Source organism: Amblyomma mixtum, chromosome 10, assembly GCF_055824585.1.
Source record: "Amblyomma mixtum isolate Tamu chromosome 10, ASM5582458v1, whole genome shotgun sequence".
Classification (NCBI taxonomy): domain Eukaryota; kingdom Metazoa; phylum Arthropoda; class Arachnida; order Ixodida; family Ixodidae; genus Amblyomma; species Amblyomma mixtum.
In genome coordinates this window covers 185,116,778-185,133,913 of record NC_143021.1, presented here as the reverse complement: position 1 = coordinate 185,133,913, position 17,136 = coordinate 185,116,778, and the positions used below count along the sequence as shown (strand labels likewise).

General features: G+C 44.0%; 1 protein-coding gene across 1 annotated transcript in view; it reads right to left on the bottom strand.

Moving 5' to 3' along the window:
• LOC149327934 (uncharacterized) overlaps positions 1-16,836 on the bottom strand; it is a 47,634-nt gene extending 30,798 nt beyond the window's left edge. The window contains exon 1 of the mRNA XM_089565095.1: positions 16,530-16,836. Coding sequence (XP_089421221.1) covers positions 16,530-16,599 — 70 coding nt within the window. The 5' untranslated portion in view covers positions 16,600-16,836. The remainder of the gene's footprint in view (positions 1-16,529) is intronic.
• Between the last annotated feature and the right edge of the window lie 300 nt (positions 16,837-17,136).

The window sequence follows — 17,136 nt, the reverse complement described above, 5'->3', positions numbered from 1 at the left end:
GCATAGATGTTTTCGTACCATTGAAAACATTTAATATAGTGCGGTTCGCGTTCCCTTCTTTATCTGCTTACGCGGGGACTCAACTGCGCCTGCGCAGTGGCAAGTGTGCGCCCGTACCTGGGCCGCTGAGAAGTACGCATGCGCAAATATGGCTCCTTTCTTATGCGGATCACAGATCGTGCTGTACTCAGACTTTAATGGTCTTTAACAGCAGTGCGCTGCCAGCTGATACCGTTAAGTTTAATACAGTTTGAATAGAAAAGACGTATTACATGCATGTAATAATTTCATGTGTTTGATGTTTTGCTTTGTTTCAAAGCGCAGTAAAACGCGGTCAGATGAAAGATAGAAGAAGGGTGGTAAGCCTGAAACTTTCGATTCTGTTGAAAAATCTCGTACCTCTGGAACGTCCCGCATAGTTCTCGGGGTAACGATGCCCATCATGCCCGTATTTTAATGGAAGAAAAATCACACTTATATAACAACTTATATAACCTCAGTTATATTATATGAAAGGTCTGAAGCTGGTCCAGACCTCGCAGGACCTCCCTTTGCAACCGTTCCGTATTGCTGGAATGCTGGCATCCAAGTCCAGCTTTTGCCGTATACTCGGCAAGGCAGTCGGAGGGGTTGACAATTTTCCCATAACGATGACGTCATGAATTCCCCTTTGTTTGGCGTTGTGCCCACCTCTTGTTCTTGCACGCGGCGGAGCAAACAAGTGCGAGTTCCTGCGACACTCAGCCACAAAAAAAAAAAACAAGCTGAACATGACAACACATTTTCTTTTGTATTCCCCTATAAAAGCCTGAACAAACGTTTCTGACCTTTGGCCCCTCCCATTTCCTCACCGAAAGCAAATCACAGCGTTTATAAAAATTACCTAGAGAGAAATGAGGTGGCCACGTCAATGCGAGTTTTTTTAAATAGCGTTCCTCAACCGCGCAATTCCCGGTAAGGAGACACTTCGCATTTGGCTTGACCGATGTTAGGGCCGAAAACGTATATTCTGCAGTATAGACTTACAGCTGTGCCCAGATTTGATTCTTGCAGTTAATGGCGTGCTTGCCACTTGTTCAATAAATTTAACACAATTGAGCGCTTGGTACTGCAATTGCATGAAAATCAGTGAACGATTTCTTTGAAGTCTGCCTAGACTGCCAAATATTAGCCAGGCCAAACAAAAATCGTCCTTCTGCCCAGAATTCTTGTGCCTGTCCACGGTGGATGAACAACCGCAGCGCCACTTATTCCCCTGCAGGGATTTCTTGGCCTAAATGAAAAAGGAAATAATAAAGATACCTCCACCGAGTCCTTGACCCAGTATCCGCACGGAGCCCCACAAACCCACGGCCACACAACGCGTACAGAGCTCGCAGACCCCGAATCACTTGTATAACATTGCCACGTTATCGAACGGGGAACATTTCTGTGCTACGAAGTTTCTGTTATCACAGTTTAAGATATAATAGGAATCTTGTCATTTCAAGGCGTAAATTGAGTATATTATGGAGTTGTTAGTATCGATTAGTTTATTGCACACATATTTTGGCTATTCGGTTATGCATGTCTATCTGCCCTAGTTAGTGCGCAAGTAGGTAGGTGAGATATGTGCTTAACACTGACTTGAATTGCTAGTCCAGTTTTCCCATATTTTGGAGATGCTGTTGCTGTTTTCTCTGTATCGTGTTACTGTAGGCCAATATGTACATTTATTAGTTCTGCTATGCCTTGCAACAACTGTCTGATCCCTGCCAAACTGTAATCGGAGATTTGAGCCTAGGCATACACAAGAGGCAATTAAATTCAATTCAAGTGAATTGAATTGCCGAGCGTCGGGTTACAATGATCTACTCCAATGGTGAAAGTCGCACTAACGGTTATTTCTCAAGAATTACGTTATTTGTAGCACCCAAAACCAAACAACGGTTGAATTTCGATGGAGAAATTCTAGAGGCCCGTGTACTGTGCGATGTCAGTGCACGTTAAAGAACCCCAGGTGGTCGAAATTTCCGGAGCCCTTCAGTACGGCATCCCTCATAGCCTGAGTCGCTTTGAGACGTTAAAGCCCCCATGAACCAACCAACCAACGAACCAATCCTCCCAAAGTCTAAGAATATGTTGCGTTCTCTCTGTCCGAGAAATTATTAACTGTAGTCATTCCTCTTTCAAACGTGAAAAGTCCTAGTCGACATCCTTTCCTGGTTTTCATTGTATTTATCTATTTGGATGTAGTGTGAACATTTTTGCAATTTCTTATTCAACCCCTCTATGTAATGCCCTTTCGAGCCTTTAGGGCATGTAAAGAATAGATAAAAAATAAAACCGTGACGCCTGCAGCGTTACATCTCGCCCTTTTATGAGCATTCCGATACGAGGACGTCAAAATGAGGAGCGCGACAATGAACGCAGAAAGAACTGAGAGACGCTTTCGTGACGTATCGTAGCGAAGCCTCATTTTACGCGCCAATACGGTTTTCTCGAGTCTGTTCGGGGGAATCCAAAAGTTCCGTCGCTGGCACTTTTCACCATTGGACAGGTGTCTCACCGAAAGACAACCAGCTCTGCACCGTCACTGGCCATCAAGCTGTGTTCTGAGTAGGCGCAAACCACGCGAAGCAATAGAAAGGTCAGTGGAAAGGTACTCTGAGAAAATGCGTTGTAAAACAGAAAGAAAACATATTGCAATCAAATAAAGCTGTACTTACCATTACTCATTATAGCATCAAAGCTAAACAGTGGTTACGACGCGATAATTCTGACAGCCGTAGTTTGTTGGTTGACAACGGCGTATGCTGTTGTAATTGAGGTCCGTACGACCTTGCAGAACACGAAAGGAGTACGTACAGCAGTAAACGTCCCCCCGCAATGCAATGGGCAATTACGGGAAAGTACCGAGCCACCCGTAGATCATACGCCGACTCTTTGCACTAAAATTAGAGGAGTGAGATGGAACCAGAGGCGCATGTCATAAAATACGCTTTGCGTGCTGCTCCCTAATTGCTTTCAGGAGCTACAGCTGTATTCTAGTGGTTGCAGTGTTTGAAAGAAAGCCGAACGGGTGACGGGGGAAAGGGCGGCGTACTCAGGAAGAGGGAGGAGTGAGAGGAGAGGAATACGTGCAATGCGTCTTGGCATCTGATGAAACAGTAAGACAGCTTGGCGTTTGTCTGTATTAAGGGTGACTAATAGACGTAAAGATAATAATCTTGGAAGCAATGATCATTAACACAGCACAAAACTATGTGCGCTTGGATGAGTCACGACTCGTGACGGCCGATATTACTAATTCTTGTTAAGTGGGCAGGCGCCGACCATAACTGAGCCATTGAGATATAACATAGAATGCTCTGAAGTGTGAAAACGTTCTTTTCTTGTTTTTGCGCAGTGTAACTTCCACGGCCGTCATCACCATCATCATCGTCATCATTTATTCACCGTTAAAGGCCATTAGGTTGAGGCATTACTTAATGGGGCGGGGGGGGGGGGAGTAACATCTGCTACATAACAGTGTAGTATGATACAAGTTACGGAGTAAACAAGCACAAAGACACAAAAAATGTGAGTTCATTATTTTCCAGTTCAAGAAATCCAAACAAATTTTCCACATAATGTCCACTGGGGATTCCTACGACCACGCAACAATAGCCCAGTTATACATGCAAGAAAACAAAAGCTTAGAAAACTTGCAGAATATAGTTACTTTAACATATTATCACATTCCTGTTGAAGAGTGGTGCTTTGATACCTCGAACCAGACAAGAGGAGACGGCAATGACGGTCGATACGGGATAGCGCGAGCACCAAATCGTCGCTTTCCAGGTAAGCTCTGCGCCACTTGGAAATACCAGGTAGCAAAATTTAAAAGACCACACTGGCATCCCAAGGATTGTTGAACAACTAGCTAAGGAAGCAAAAGGGATTGGCAGATGTTCATATTACCTGCCTCAAGACAATTTATCAAGGAATAAGACATGGCAGACACATGGTCAAAATACATGTACTTTACAAAGGGTTGGAAACGTACAACTCATGCCAGTACAGTTCCAAGCCAACTATTTTACGTCGCAGGCTTTTACAGGGCACGGAAGCTTCCAATTTTATTCATTCAGGTCAACACCAAATGACGTCCTTGCAGGGTTGGGTGCACTTCAGAAAAGAAACTCAAAGATATAGCAGTTATAGAACGGTAAACAATTATACAATGCGAAAGATGCGAGGTGTAAGTGTGGCCAGCAATCCTTCAATTTCATATTTTCTTAACCCTTTGAAGGTTTTTGCCGTATATGTACGGCGGCGGTTTTGTGTCCCGCAAGGTCTTTGCCGTACGGGTACGGTTTCGATCTTCCGTTTGAAATTTTGCGCCAAAAGAACGATGCGTGCTCACTGGGGGGTGCTGCCACCTCTTAGGACATACAAGAAGTGTTTGAATTTTGTGCTGCCTTCTTACGGAGATAAGCAGAACTTATGTCTAGCTTTAGCGCGGCAGCACAGACTGCGGCACAACCCGTTTTGTAGTTTTGGTTTCGCCGCGTGATCGCAACGGAGTCGCGCGAAATTTGAGTTTTCTTTTTGTCAGCACTATCTTGCAGGGGCTGCCGAAGTTGATTTCTATCTTTATTGGCGCTGCTCTTAGCTTGCTTATCACCGTTGCTCGCGAGATATTCTCGCCCTCTGTGGCAACGCGCCTACGCGTTTTCGATTCCGCCGCGGGATCGCAACGGAGTCGCGCGAAACGTGTTTTCTCTTTGTGGGCACTGTTTCGCAGAGGCGGCGAAAGTAGATTTCTATCTTTATTGGTGCTGCTCTTAACTTGCTTATCACCGTTACTATTCTATTCTATTGAACATTTTCCAGTTGACAGTGATGCTGTCACCAAAGTACTGTTCCTAATTTTTTTTTACTATTTATTCTCGATTATATACATTTTGTAGATTCAAGATCCGCAATAAAGTAATTTGACCACCTGGGAAAGTTTTCTTCAAAATAATTCGACCCTCAAAGGGTTAAAAGCGTACCCTAAGAAGACACAAAAGAGCAGAAATAACAAAAAAGCTCCGACCAACATATAGAGCCTGAAACAACAAAACATCAATAACCAAGCCATAATCCGACTGACAAAAGAAATGTAAAGATTTAAATTACCTCATACGACTAACAGCATGCCTTCTCTTCGGTTTTTATTAATCTCCCACTGATGAAAGGCCACACATTAAAAGAGAAGATATCCCCCATGCTGCTCGGTTTCAGTGTCCGTTGGCTTCCGTGAAAGGCTTGAAAGATGTTTAAAATCACTAGTTGAACGAACACTTTTATGGAATCAGCACATAATATCCGCCAATCTTCGTACGGTATCCATTCTCTGGCCATTGCGTGTTATCTGGAAGGGGCATTTTTGGAGAGAAATCGGTTTAAACCAGGTTGTGAAGAAATGAGTTCGAGTGCAAGAATCGAGTAAATTTGGGTTTTACCCCAAAACGAAGGACTCTATACATAATCCAGAAAGTCACCGTCTTCAATGAAGACCCGCAGCTGCTCTCTTATTTCCGCGAAACCTACGATATGTCTTCAAGAGAAGCAATCCACTTCTTGGTATAGACAACCACAATAGGTGCATTATTTTCCTCTATCCACAAGGCCATCTTCTGAGAAAATAATCCTTTTATACCTTGACCAGACAGCCACTGTAGCATCTTTACTTTCAAAATGCAGAACGAAGGAAGAGAAGAGAAGAGGAAAAGAAAAACATTTGAGGGAAAGCCCCGAGGGGAGGCTCGTTCCCTTTGCTGGGGCTGCTGGTAGTGGTAGATTCTATTGTTACATTTCTCCTTTAACTCATCCTCACCAAAGCTCCTTCAAACTTTTTAATGTTTTTTTTTCATGCATTACCTTTCGTCATTACGGCGTATTCTTTTGTAATAAAATTGGCTTCCTCCTCACATGTGACGCTTTACTGGTCCGAGCGAGGTCTTTCTTCCTAGCTCTCATATCGTAACCTATCTACCACCACTTACGAATTTTGGCTTCTACTCCAGAGCTCTGCCTCTCTCATCCCGTTCCGCGGGGTTTGTAGCTGATTCTCTTTCTTTGCCAGTTTTCTTGCATTGCCTTTTCTTCTATTTATCACTTACAGCTTGACATACACGTACAGTCGGCGTCATCCTTGGGTAGAGCGCTCGGGCAGTGAGTGTTACGCAACGATAGCTGAAATGAGAAACTAGCCCATGTTCCGCGGGCAAGTCCTGTTGGCCATCTTACTTCCAGCTTTGTGTGGCTGTATACTACCGCACGAGTTGCCTCTAATAGCTGGAATCTACGACCACTTGTAGATTTTTAAGCAGGGAAGTGAGCCGCTCGAGCGCTCTACGTAAGAGTGAGGGATGCTTTACTTCCTGTTTCTGTGATTTATCATTTTTTTCCTTGTTCCAATGCATCTTTTATCATCAAGCCTCGCTGAAATGCTGTGTCGTACATAATGCGTGGTTTTTTAGCCATGCCATTATGCGTCCATCTCTGGCACTAATAAAAAACGGCGAGTATGACGACACATGATACACATCACCGGCTGCTCTATCGGCGTACAACTGTAACTGGGTTGTTTTGGGGCCTGGAAAATACTGTTAGATGTCAGGAAAAAGCGAAGCCACAGTGGCGCGAGGCGCTCGGTCTCGGGACACGCTCGCTGACCATTAAATCATGTATTCACCATTCGTCATATCGTCTACACCTTTCGGCTTGCTGCAGCGCGTCAGTATATAACGACCATAAGGGTGCACATCCTTTTCAATGCGAAACGTTTCGAATAAGCGCGGAAATAAGATAATATCGGCGAAATAATGATTGTCACATTTTTTTGTCGAAGCAAACCTAAAAAGAGGGCCTCTTTTTCTCCTGACTACCTCCGAGGAAACGCTCTGGCCAGCCTAAGGTGACCTGAGGTACAATATTTTCACGCAAGCAGGTCTGCTTCTGTATGGAAATAAAATTAATCGAAAGTTTGGCTTGACTCCTAAAGAAACACAAATTGCATGTACAAGTAGCTTTCCAAATACTGTTATTTGCGAACCGATACCTTTGCTTCACTCGCCTTCAAGGTCTTCAGTGTCTTCTAGGAAGTTTGAACCTCGCAGTTTCTTTTTCTTTAGCGCTTAATGTCTAAAACGAAAGCGTCAGCAAGCAAGTTCAGAAAAAGAAGAGGAGAACGACACACGAGGACTCTTTTCCGGGATTACCGGCACAACTTGCCCGTTTCCTTTTACTTTTCTCGGCGCCGTGTTGTGCGGTCAGTGGCGGTGGCCTTGACGGCGATGCAGGGGGTTGTCATTGAGAAATAGAACGCGCCTCAGCGCTGCTTGAGCTGTCCGAGCACGAACTATTACTCGGAGAGCAAAGACAGATACCGGGCGCCTCCCAACGGCGCCGCTGCGCTCCCACTCGTGTTTTGCCTGCTAGAAGGACGTGGTGCTACTACGGGGGGGTGATCGGTGAAAGTGCTTGCCAAGAAATCGAAATGCCATAAGACTGTTACATTATCTGGGCCTACCCGTACCGAAGCTCTCATCTCTTGTATATATTACGGGAGTTTATTGAATTTTGCTGGGTCACTTATTACTATGTCAATATAAAATACTACACAGACGTGACGGCTAGTTCGGGCACAGGTGCGGAAATTAGTAACAGTGCCATTAAAAGCAGATGAGATAAAAAATGTATCAATGGAAGTGAATTATTTTTAAAATAAATACAGCAATACTGGTATAGTTTGTGCGGCCTCTTGAGTTAATAAAGCTGACTGATTGCGGTAGAGCACTCATTACTATTCCTAAAGGCAAGCTGTTTTCACTAAGGACTTCAGGTTGTTCCCACTATAGATTGTCTTGACCAGCAGTGCGCATTAGTCATTTTTTGTGTTTGTGATATGTACTGTAGCCATTAGCAAATCCTTGTACCCTAGCAGCTGCATCTATAGCTATGTGGCACTTAGAAATAAACAGGTACTTCGAAATAAAAACTAGGCACACACAAATGAACACATTTCTCACGTGAGTGAGATAATTGTTGATGAATGAATTTTTATGGACATCTGCATCTGCGGCCAAAGAGTGCCATGGCACAAGGTATTTTTCTTCTTTTCGAGTTTGGGTCGAAGACCCATTTCCCAAGTATTTCACCCCACATAAGCCGAGCGCCAGACCAGGGTAAGCTTGTACCCACTGCATCACCGGTGGGTTCCCGGCGGCAGTGGGGATCGAACCCCGCACCTCCCGAATGAGAGGCGGATGCTCAACCACTAGGCCTACGGATCTCACAAAAACAGCATTTCATCATAACTGACCGGGATGAACTGCATAACGATATTGCATGTTTTTCGTGCAGTTCTCATTGTTTTTCTTTTTTAGATCAAGCGCTGAATTTGCATCTCCAAGAAAACAATTGTGCTTAGCAGACACAAGCTATGAAAATATTCTGGAATTGCGACAACGCTTGAATACCTTCCATGAACGGCAGCTTCTCCTGAAAGACTGCGGTAGTAAAGGCGGAGGTGTTGCTGTACTTTTTAAGCAGTATTTAAAGATAATTATACCTCATGTACAGTCTTTGTCAAAAGTATACAGCCCAAGGGGTCTGCTTCTGAGCCCTGCAGTGAGGCTCCTTTTGCATACTTAGAGACATTAATCTCACGAAAGCAGGAGGAACCCAAGTCCTCAACCCTCTAAAGCTTAGAATTTTCAATTGTGCTAAAGAGCCCCCCAACGCGGCTTGGAAGCGAACCCCTTGGGCTGTATACTTTTGACAAAGACTGCACCTAACGCTGAGTGCCTTTTTTGTGGAACCTACCACAGAAGTGTTCAGTATATTGAAGGAGCTAACTGTAGGCCGCCCGGTTCTGCCGTCTTTGTCTTCGACGAACGAAAAATTACGTGAATAAGCGTGTTAAACCTCATAACCGGGCTCTTCTGTCAAGCGATTTAAACCTCCCGAACATGGACTAGTCTGGCCTCATGATTACCAACAAAATGATTATTCAGGAAAGCAATGCTAGACATTCAATTCAATTCAATTCAGTTTATTTCTTTCCATGGAAAGAGGAGCTGAGGAAAAACGCTGACTTGCCTGACGAAGGCCTCAGCACCCATACACGGTTGGCAATGCAGTGGCAAAAGTAAAACATTTGAAAAAATCTTACTTGCATACAAGTTAGGAAAAAAAAAGAGGACGCATGAGTTCGAATTAGACTTATTGCCAGTTGTAAAAGATTTAACAAGAAATCACGGTTGCTAGTAATATATTCTCGACCTTTCCTTTTCAGTGGAACCGTGTCGGTTAAGTCTTCTCGTCGGGTAACAATTGGAATATCCGACCGTCATGCTGTTTTGGCTATCAATGGATATTCTCTCTGACAAAAAAAAAAAGAAAATCGCGTTTTCACAACTTTTCTCGTACCAACGACGATTCTACCATTCATGTCTTTTTAATTAACCTAAATGCCTTCTAGATAGCACTGCAGATATTCAGGACCTTCGGAACTTCTTTGAAAACAATAGTCGATGACTGCATTGAGTGCTGTAAGCCTCGTACTATAAACAAAAACAGAAATGAAAAAAGTTTGATTTCTCGGGAGACTTTCCAAGTGAAAGGAAGATGAAAACGCATGAAGAGTAACCGAAAAAATCACCCGGCTCACTTCATACGGAGGCGAAAAGCAGTCCCTTCGAGACAAGGTTGGTGCTGTATGGAGTCCCAAGGTGTCTACCGAGTGTAAAGAAGTGTGCTTAACTGCATTATGTTATTGAGGTGGAAATATAAAATCGGCATGAATCTGACACGAATAATGTTCGGTAAGTATACGCAAACCAGAATTTTTTTAGAAATGCATAAGATCAAACCATCGTTTCAAAGACATTTCGGTGAAATTTCTTGATATTTAGTGCGCGCGATTTTGTTTCTTTGCGAGTGATGAGCTTCACGCTTAGGTGCTTACTTTAGAGCTTTGCTGTACTGAGGTTATATGCTATTGAAAGAAACTTGAATTACTTCAAAACTGGCTTTAGGGCGACCTCAGCATTAAAAGCTTAAGAGTGTAGTTCTTAAGGAGGCTCCGGTTCCTTGAAGACCCTTCATATAAGCCAAAATCTGCGTCGAGAGAGTTCAGTCGTGATAAAGTGTAAAGTGACAAGACACCCCTCCGGTGAGAAAAATGGCGCAGCACACACATCGTGTTTCACCATGATGGACAACCAGCTAAGCCTAATTCTCGCGCTTTTAACACAGGACATTGTTTTTGTCTTTTTTTGTATTTGTCTTTGCGTGTGTGCACGTGCGCGCATGCGTGTGTCACTGGTCGCGGCTTGCGCCAGAAATGCCAAGTGCCAGCCAGCTTGCACTTTCTGCGACGCAGTGCATGCAAATAAATGGCGCTTTCGAAACATCGCCAGCCGGTAGAGAGGGCGCTGTCTCGCGGCGTGTTTGTTCTTCAAGGCGTTGGTGCTCGGACGGCTTATATATTCGTCGTGTCGCTGCGGCCAAGGTTAGTTTGAAAGCATTCTCGCTTCCTAAAATATTCTTCACACTTTCGCGGCTAACAAATCTCTTTGACTAGTGAGACGAAGGAAAGGACACGACCAATATTCCCCGCTCTGGAAAGGACCTGCATTGAATTTTTTTAACGAACTTTTATAACAGAGAAAAAAATACTGGCTTGTGCCTATTATCTGTTCTGAATCACTAACATAGCTGAATGAATGACTAAGTACCTGCTGCGGTGGATCAGCGGTTTTGGCGTTCGACTGCTGATCCAAAGGTCGTGGGATAGAATCCCGGCAAGAACGTCCTTGCGCTGTGGGGTGTCAGTGCGTGTTAAAGGACCCAAATGGTCAAAATTTGTCCTGAAATTTCCACTACACCGTCCCTCACAGGCATGTGTCGCTTTGCGACACAATCCCCGGTATGGATTACTGAGGCAGTGATTTGCGAATAACGGGTAGTGCGGCGATATTAGCATGCTGCATTAGCATCGAAGACTTCTGGAATGCTTTGTATGCGACTAGACAGTATATCGTAGGCCTAACAAACTTTCTAATATTAACCTTTTCTCATGTATTGTTCTTTTAGGGAATCATGGTACTTTCTAGAAAACGTGTAGCTCTTGACTGAGTTGTGCATTCGCTGTCAATTAATCTAGTAAAAAAAAGACATTTGTAGTGCAAAATAGGCAAACTGCAGTAAATCGAGATGGAAGGACATCATCAGAGGAAACTATATCCTTTCTTTGCTTCAGGCTCTCCTCTATTTTCCACACAGCCGTAAACAACTTCCGAATGAAGCGGGCAATGATGCTCAAAGGTAGCCTTCAGCTAATCACGTCGACCTTGCGTCGCAGTGGTATTTGCCTCTTAGTTTCAATAGACTAAAACACCCTGGTTATTACGAAGCACGCACTATGTTTTCGTTGAATATTTGGGGTGCTACGGAAAAAAAAAATCAGTGTATGTGAAGAGACAAAACGGAAAATGGTCAATTTCTTGATTTTACCGTCATGCTGGGCGACTTTGCAGGCTCCTTGCCTTGAACCGGCCGAGTTTTAAACACCGAGTGCTTGAGTTTAAGCCTTGTGGATTGAACCTTACTGTAGCTTTAATTGAGTTAGCTTCACTTATTTAAGGCCATAAATGATGCGCGCTTGGATAGGGGTTATTAATGGTCACACTGTAAAGCATAGCGGGAAAATTCAGCTTTAAAATGCCGTAATTGTTTCTGAGTTTTGCACGCTCTTACACTGGCGTGATAAACTTACATGCAGGTTCACGCTACTTAAAATATAGTCAGCATTTTTTTTTGCTACTGAAGCATCGTGAGTAAGAGCGTTTTGACAGCTTTTCTCTGCGAGCATATTGCTTCTATAACGTATGGCTCATTATACCACCCACGCTTACACACTCTCAGTATATTTTACCATTGTGGCTTTACATGCCGTTACAGTGAGTCATGTGATTACTGAGTGCTTTGTATTTTTAAATTACATCAAGTGGGATTTTCTCAGAATCTATTTAATTGTTTTCTCATTCGAGCGTTTGCCTGCTTTGGTAACATCTGGTGGTGCGGTATGAGTTTATAGGTTCTATTTGTTTGTTTGTTTTTTCCGCGTCGCTGATAAACCCACCAAACACAATTTTATACGTGATTGAGTTCCTTCGAGTAACTTGAGTTTATCGTTCATGTCCAGCATTCAGGAAAAAAAAAATGTTGAATATTGCAGTACTGTAAGCTACCATTATGAAAATATTGAAGGTAATGGTCCACTCTTCCGATGCGTAGCAAAATCGTCCTTTTATTGGTTTTCAATCGCTCCCATGGAGTAATTAAGACTGCCATAGAAAATCAATGGGGAGCGTTTTTGACGATAGGAGGGACGTTAATAGCACGGAAAATTTGCAGATACGAGTACAATAATTCTTATAGTCAAATCTTACAATATATGAAAAAAAAACTGCGTTCATACACTATTCTTCATTGAAAAATGCTTTTGTGCAGAATGGTTCTGTATGAGGCGATTTCAAGACAGCTCAAGCAGAATTGGATAATTCTTTTTTTCCATGTTAAGCGCCTTCTGTGCTGCCGTTGTGATCCCATGCATTTTCACCGCCGCTGTTTTTGGCGACGGCATTTTTTTAAGCGCTAATAGGGGACCGTCATGCGGCACATAATGCGTCTGAAGCTATGTGCGGGAGTCGGCTTCGCTGTGTTTGCTAAGGTAACCGCGTGAACCTCTCGTTTTTGTCTGCATGGACAAACTCGAGCGGGCTTTACATTTACGCCAACAGCACAAGTCTGATCCAGCGCTGACGGAGCCGCCATTGGTTTTTCCTTTCACTGCTTATGTTTAAAGTTTCGATCGCAGCGTGAAAATATGTAAAGGCCCTGTACAACTTACTATGCTTTATGCATTGGTGTTCCTTTGAATGAATTTTTTCGTCATCCTGAATTGGCGATTCGTGGTTGCTTCTTTCAATTTTAGCAATTAAATATTGTTTGTTTTGTTTATTATTTGTCCAGTCTTGGGCAACTCTGCGCGAGGGATTATCTTACAAGGAAAAACTGCAAAGGTTAAGCTGTGCCCTGATACGATTAATTCAGCGACAAGCTGGCACGTGTGCTCGGTTCGACCACGAAGCCTGTTACGCTTGCACTCGGTATCACCCGTGGCAGGGCCTTATCGCCGCTGATGCTCAGCCTCCAGGTCAGGGGGAGGAAATTCAAGTTTCGGTCTGGACTACATCTGTGCACCTGGCAACCACGGAGCTCGTGTTCAAAAACGAATAGGACCTGCACCTATAGCCATCGTGTTTTTTTTAAATGAGTACAATAATTTGCCAAAATGAGGCTTTACAAATAATAGGTTTTTGTTCTTTCCTTTTATTCTTCTCTTAAAAAGACACCATTTTCTGGTATTTCGGAGCGCGAGATCAGGTGCGCATGCACCTGCTGGGAAGCAGCGGCAATGGCAGAATTCTCTGAGCCATCGAAGCTGTTCCTCGAGTGAAATTCAGGCTCCCGCCGACGTAAACAGCAGCTTCGTTTCCCAATTTCTTCTTCAATTTGGCCGTCAACTTAACTTTTATTTCTTCATTACGCGGGAAAACTACTTGAACAGAAAAAAAAAATCCGAACATGCTCGCGCCGCAAACCACCGGGCTACTTAATACGAGCCGACCGTAATCTTGACCTTCGCCACCGCCACAAAACAAAATTCTGAGAAGAAAACACAGGCACAAAGATAGCGTAACAGGCTAGGAGGGTCTTCTAGCGCAGCATAACCTCCCCGCACAAAGCGCACTCTCTCGGAACAGAGACTTCGATGATTGTGCTGGTTCGGTATGGCGTAGCTTCACACGATTGCTACAAAGACAGGATAGTCCCATTAGAACAAAGCGATTACAAGGCACCGTACAGATTTTATCAACAGGAAAAAATTTGATACAGTATGGAGTGATTTCTATCGTGAGCGTTCGTTGCAATATGTGTTCCAAGAACATAGCATAACGGAACAGAGTAAAACCATGATCAGTGGTATGTGGTGTATTACACAGGCGATCATTCAGCGTACATAGCACAGACATCCCTTTAGCGTAAAGCCATGCCTTGATAGGCATTTCACTTCCATCGAAATTTGACCAGCGCGGCCGGGATCGAACTCGCGTCTTTCGGGTCAGCAACCGATCACCATAACCAATGGGTGCTCAGATCAGCGTAGAGTAGATAAAGTAGCACATCTGAAGACATACAGTTGTTTTTTTTTTCAGTGGATAGTGCAAGCGGGCAACGTAGCAAATCGATTGCAAGTGTAGAACTACGACAATTGTCTAAAGGAACTCAGGACTCTTCATGCGTGCCATGACTTCAGTAGCAACTTCTATCATTTCCTGATCAGCACAACCAACGTGGTTTTGAACACTTTACAAAATTCAAATAGTTCGAATGCACTCGGATAGGTGGCACAGTGTCATTTCGATTCGATATTTCATTGGTTCTAATACACGAACAATGTTAACAACTCACGAGCACAGACAGTCAGTCTAGTCCGTGTTGTAGTCCTTTAGAATGAAAAAAATATGTTCCTTATGTTCATGTCACTGGAAATGGTATATCTGTCGTTGTCACTCGGCTAACCTGCAGGAGGGAGACTAACCTAAGAGTTCTTGCATACTTTGCACTTAGGAACCCCGATCATCAAGAAAAATTCCCCCAATTTTATTTTTCCGTAAAACTTGATTCTGTGGTTTTTTTCTGGCTACGTTGATGTTTATCCGACAGCACAGCATGCATATTTTGCAGCGAAAATTAGATTTCAAAGTATTTTCGCGACGGGATTGAATTCCTGACGTCATTTTGAAGTGAACTGCGGCGGAGCTTAGCCGCTGAAATGTGCGCGCTTATAACTGTCTTGGGAATTTGCTTGCGAAATTTGCTGGTAATGGTGACACCTGCCCTTCTTATTATTTTCTGTTCTAGCTTCGAAAAACCTGCGTTCTCATAGGACGTAGCGTTTTTATCGTTGCAACGCGGTGATATATAGATGCAGGTGAACTTTAGTTTCTGCTCTGTGTCCCTTTAAGCTGACCCGAAATAAAGCTTTGAAGTGGCTTCCGTGGGTTCATGACATTCTGTGTGGAAAAATGTCATAACTGTCGACGCCAGAAACTAGAACTATTAGTTAAAATGAAGCCGGTCAAACGATGCTACTTGAAAACCCAACAGAAGCTTTATTCACCCTCCCATAGCTTTGCTTTGTGTATACGAAATATTTTGCTGCATTGTTTTCTATTCCCTTGGCGTATGACTGTACGCGATCGACTTCTGGCCTAGATGGGATGTGGTGGAGTTTGTAGCTGATGGGAGAGGTTGTTTTTTTTCACGTCTACAGTTATGTAACGGCCAGTAAACAGGGTGTACGCGTCTTAACCATCAGCGTCGGCGTAGTACGTGCGGACCAGAAAACCACGTTCTCCAAGGTAACCAGTAGACCGTTGTTCAGATAGACACGAACCACTATGAAGTTCAGACGGGACAATGCGCATTGTAGAGAATATGTCATCTTGGCCATGCCATTCAGGTGGGGATGGGAGTTGGCGCGAACAAAAATTGGAGTCGGTGGTGGGTAGGGTAGCAGGTTTGGAATAGGTCTTCACCTCGGCAGCAGGTTAAAAATATGGGAGTCAATTTCGCTTGCCATGCGGCGTGCGCCGAGTTGCCCGCGAATTTATGTTTGTAAATTCCACATATCACCGACACACCAGGCTACGACCATGTCATAAAGCGGTTCTGATACCCAACAGTCTTGGAAAAAAAACATTTTTGTATTTGCCATCGTAACGCATTTGTTATCGTCAAAAGCTTCCCCATTGGTTTTCTATGGTAGTCTCAAGTGCTTGATGCTAGGGATGGAAACGCTAGAAAAGAAAGATTTAACATATATCGGAAGAATTGACTATTACTTTCAATATTTCTATACTAGTACCTTGCAGTTTTCCAGATTCTAAAATATTTATTCAAGATTGTCGGACATGGAAGTGCGCACTGATCTGAATATTGATGGGCGACAGCTCAAGGCAGTGCCTTGCACTTGTACTCGCTGCGCGAAAGAGAATCTCTATGTCCAGCTGTCTCGGGTAAAAAGTCTGAAAATTTGAAAATTGTAAGACACTGTTATGGAAATTTTGAAGGTAGTGGTCCACTATTCTGATATGTGGCAAAATCATTCTAAAACCGTTTCTATCCATCGCATCGAGCAGTTAAGATCTCCATAGAAAACCAGTGGGGAACGCTTTTGACGACAGAAAAAAACGAGAATAGGAAAAAAAGTACAACACTGTCAACGGGTGATCTGTGGATATAGAGACTGTTATAGTGAAATTTTACAGTATGTGAAAAAATCGTGTTCATGAACGGTTTCCCGCTCAAACAATGCTTTTGTCCAGAATTGCTGGGTGTGATCGTGCAAGACGCTGGCTTGCCACGACTAGAACACTCACCCGTCTTCAGGAAGCAGGAGACGTAGAATGCAGTGAGCAGTAGGGCCCAGGTCCACCTGACACACTCCATAGCGGCGGCACTTCCTTCGGGTTTCACCCACAAAAGAAGTCTTCAAGACAAGGCTCGAGTAAACCGAACACCTCTCTGCGTTCGCTCAAAGTGGACTGCTGTCCTCTCAGGTCGCGTGCGGAGCGTGTATGAGACTACGCAGGCCCGTGGGAACCGTTGCCAATGGGCGGCGTGGTGACGCGTTCGCGTTTGTACGCAGCTTTGGCGCGGCGTCTCTGGGCGTTAAGGCTGGCGCTGATGACGCTGCAGTCGCTGTGGTGCTGCCGCGCTGATTACCGGTCTGGCCTTCGACCAGCGCCCGTCACGGAGCGACCCTGGCAACTTGCCTCCCCCCTTTTTCGAGTTGGTAGTCTTCAACGCGACCTCTTGTCGGTAGCGCGAACTCTAAACCACTCGCAGCTGCTGTAACGATACACGTGCAGTTGTTTTTGTGAGAGGTGGAGGCGGAAAAATGTGAACGCAAATTAACCCCCTGAGGAAATGAATGGCTGACCTCTCTGTACGCGTACAATTTCGTTACGCGTCATAAACTGTGCG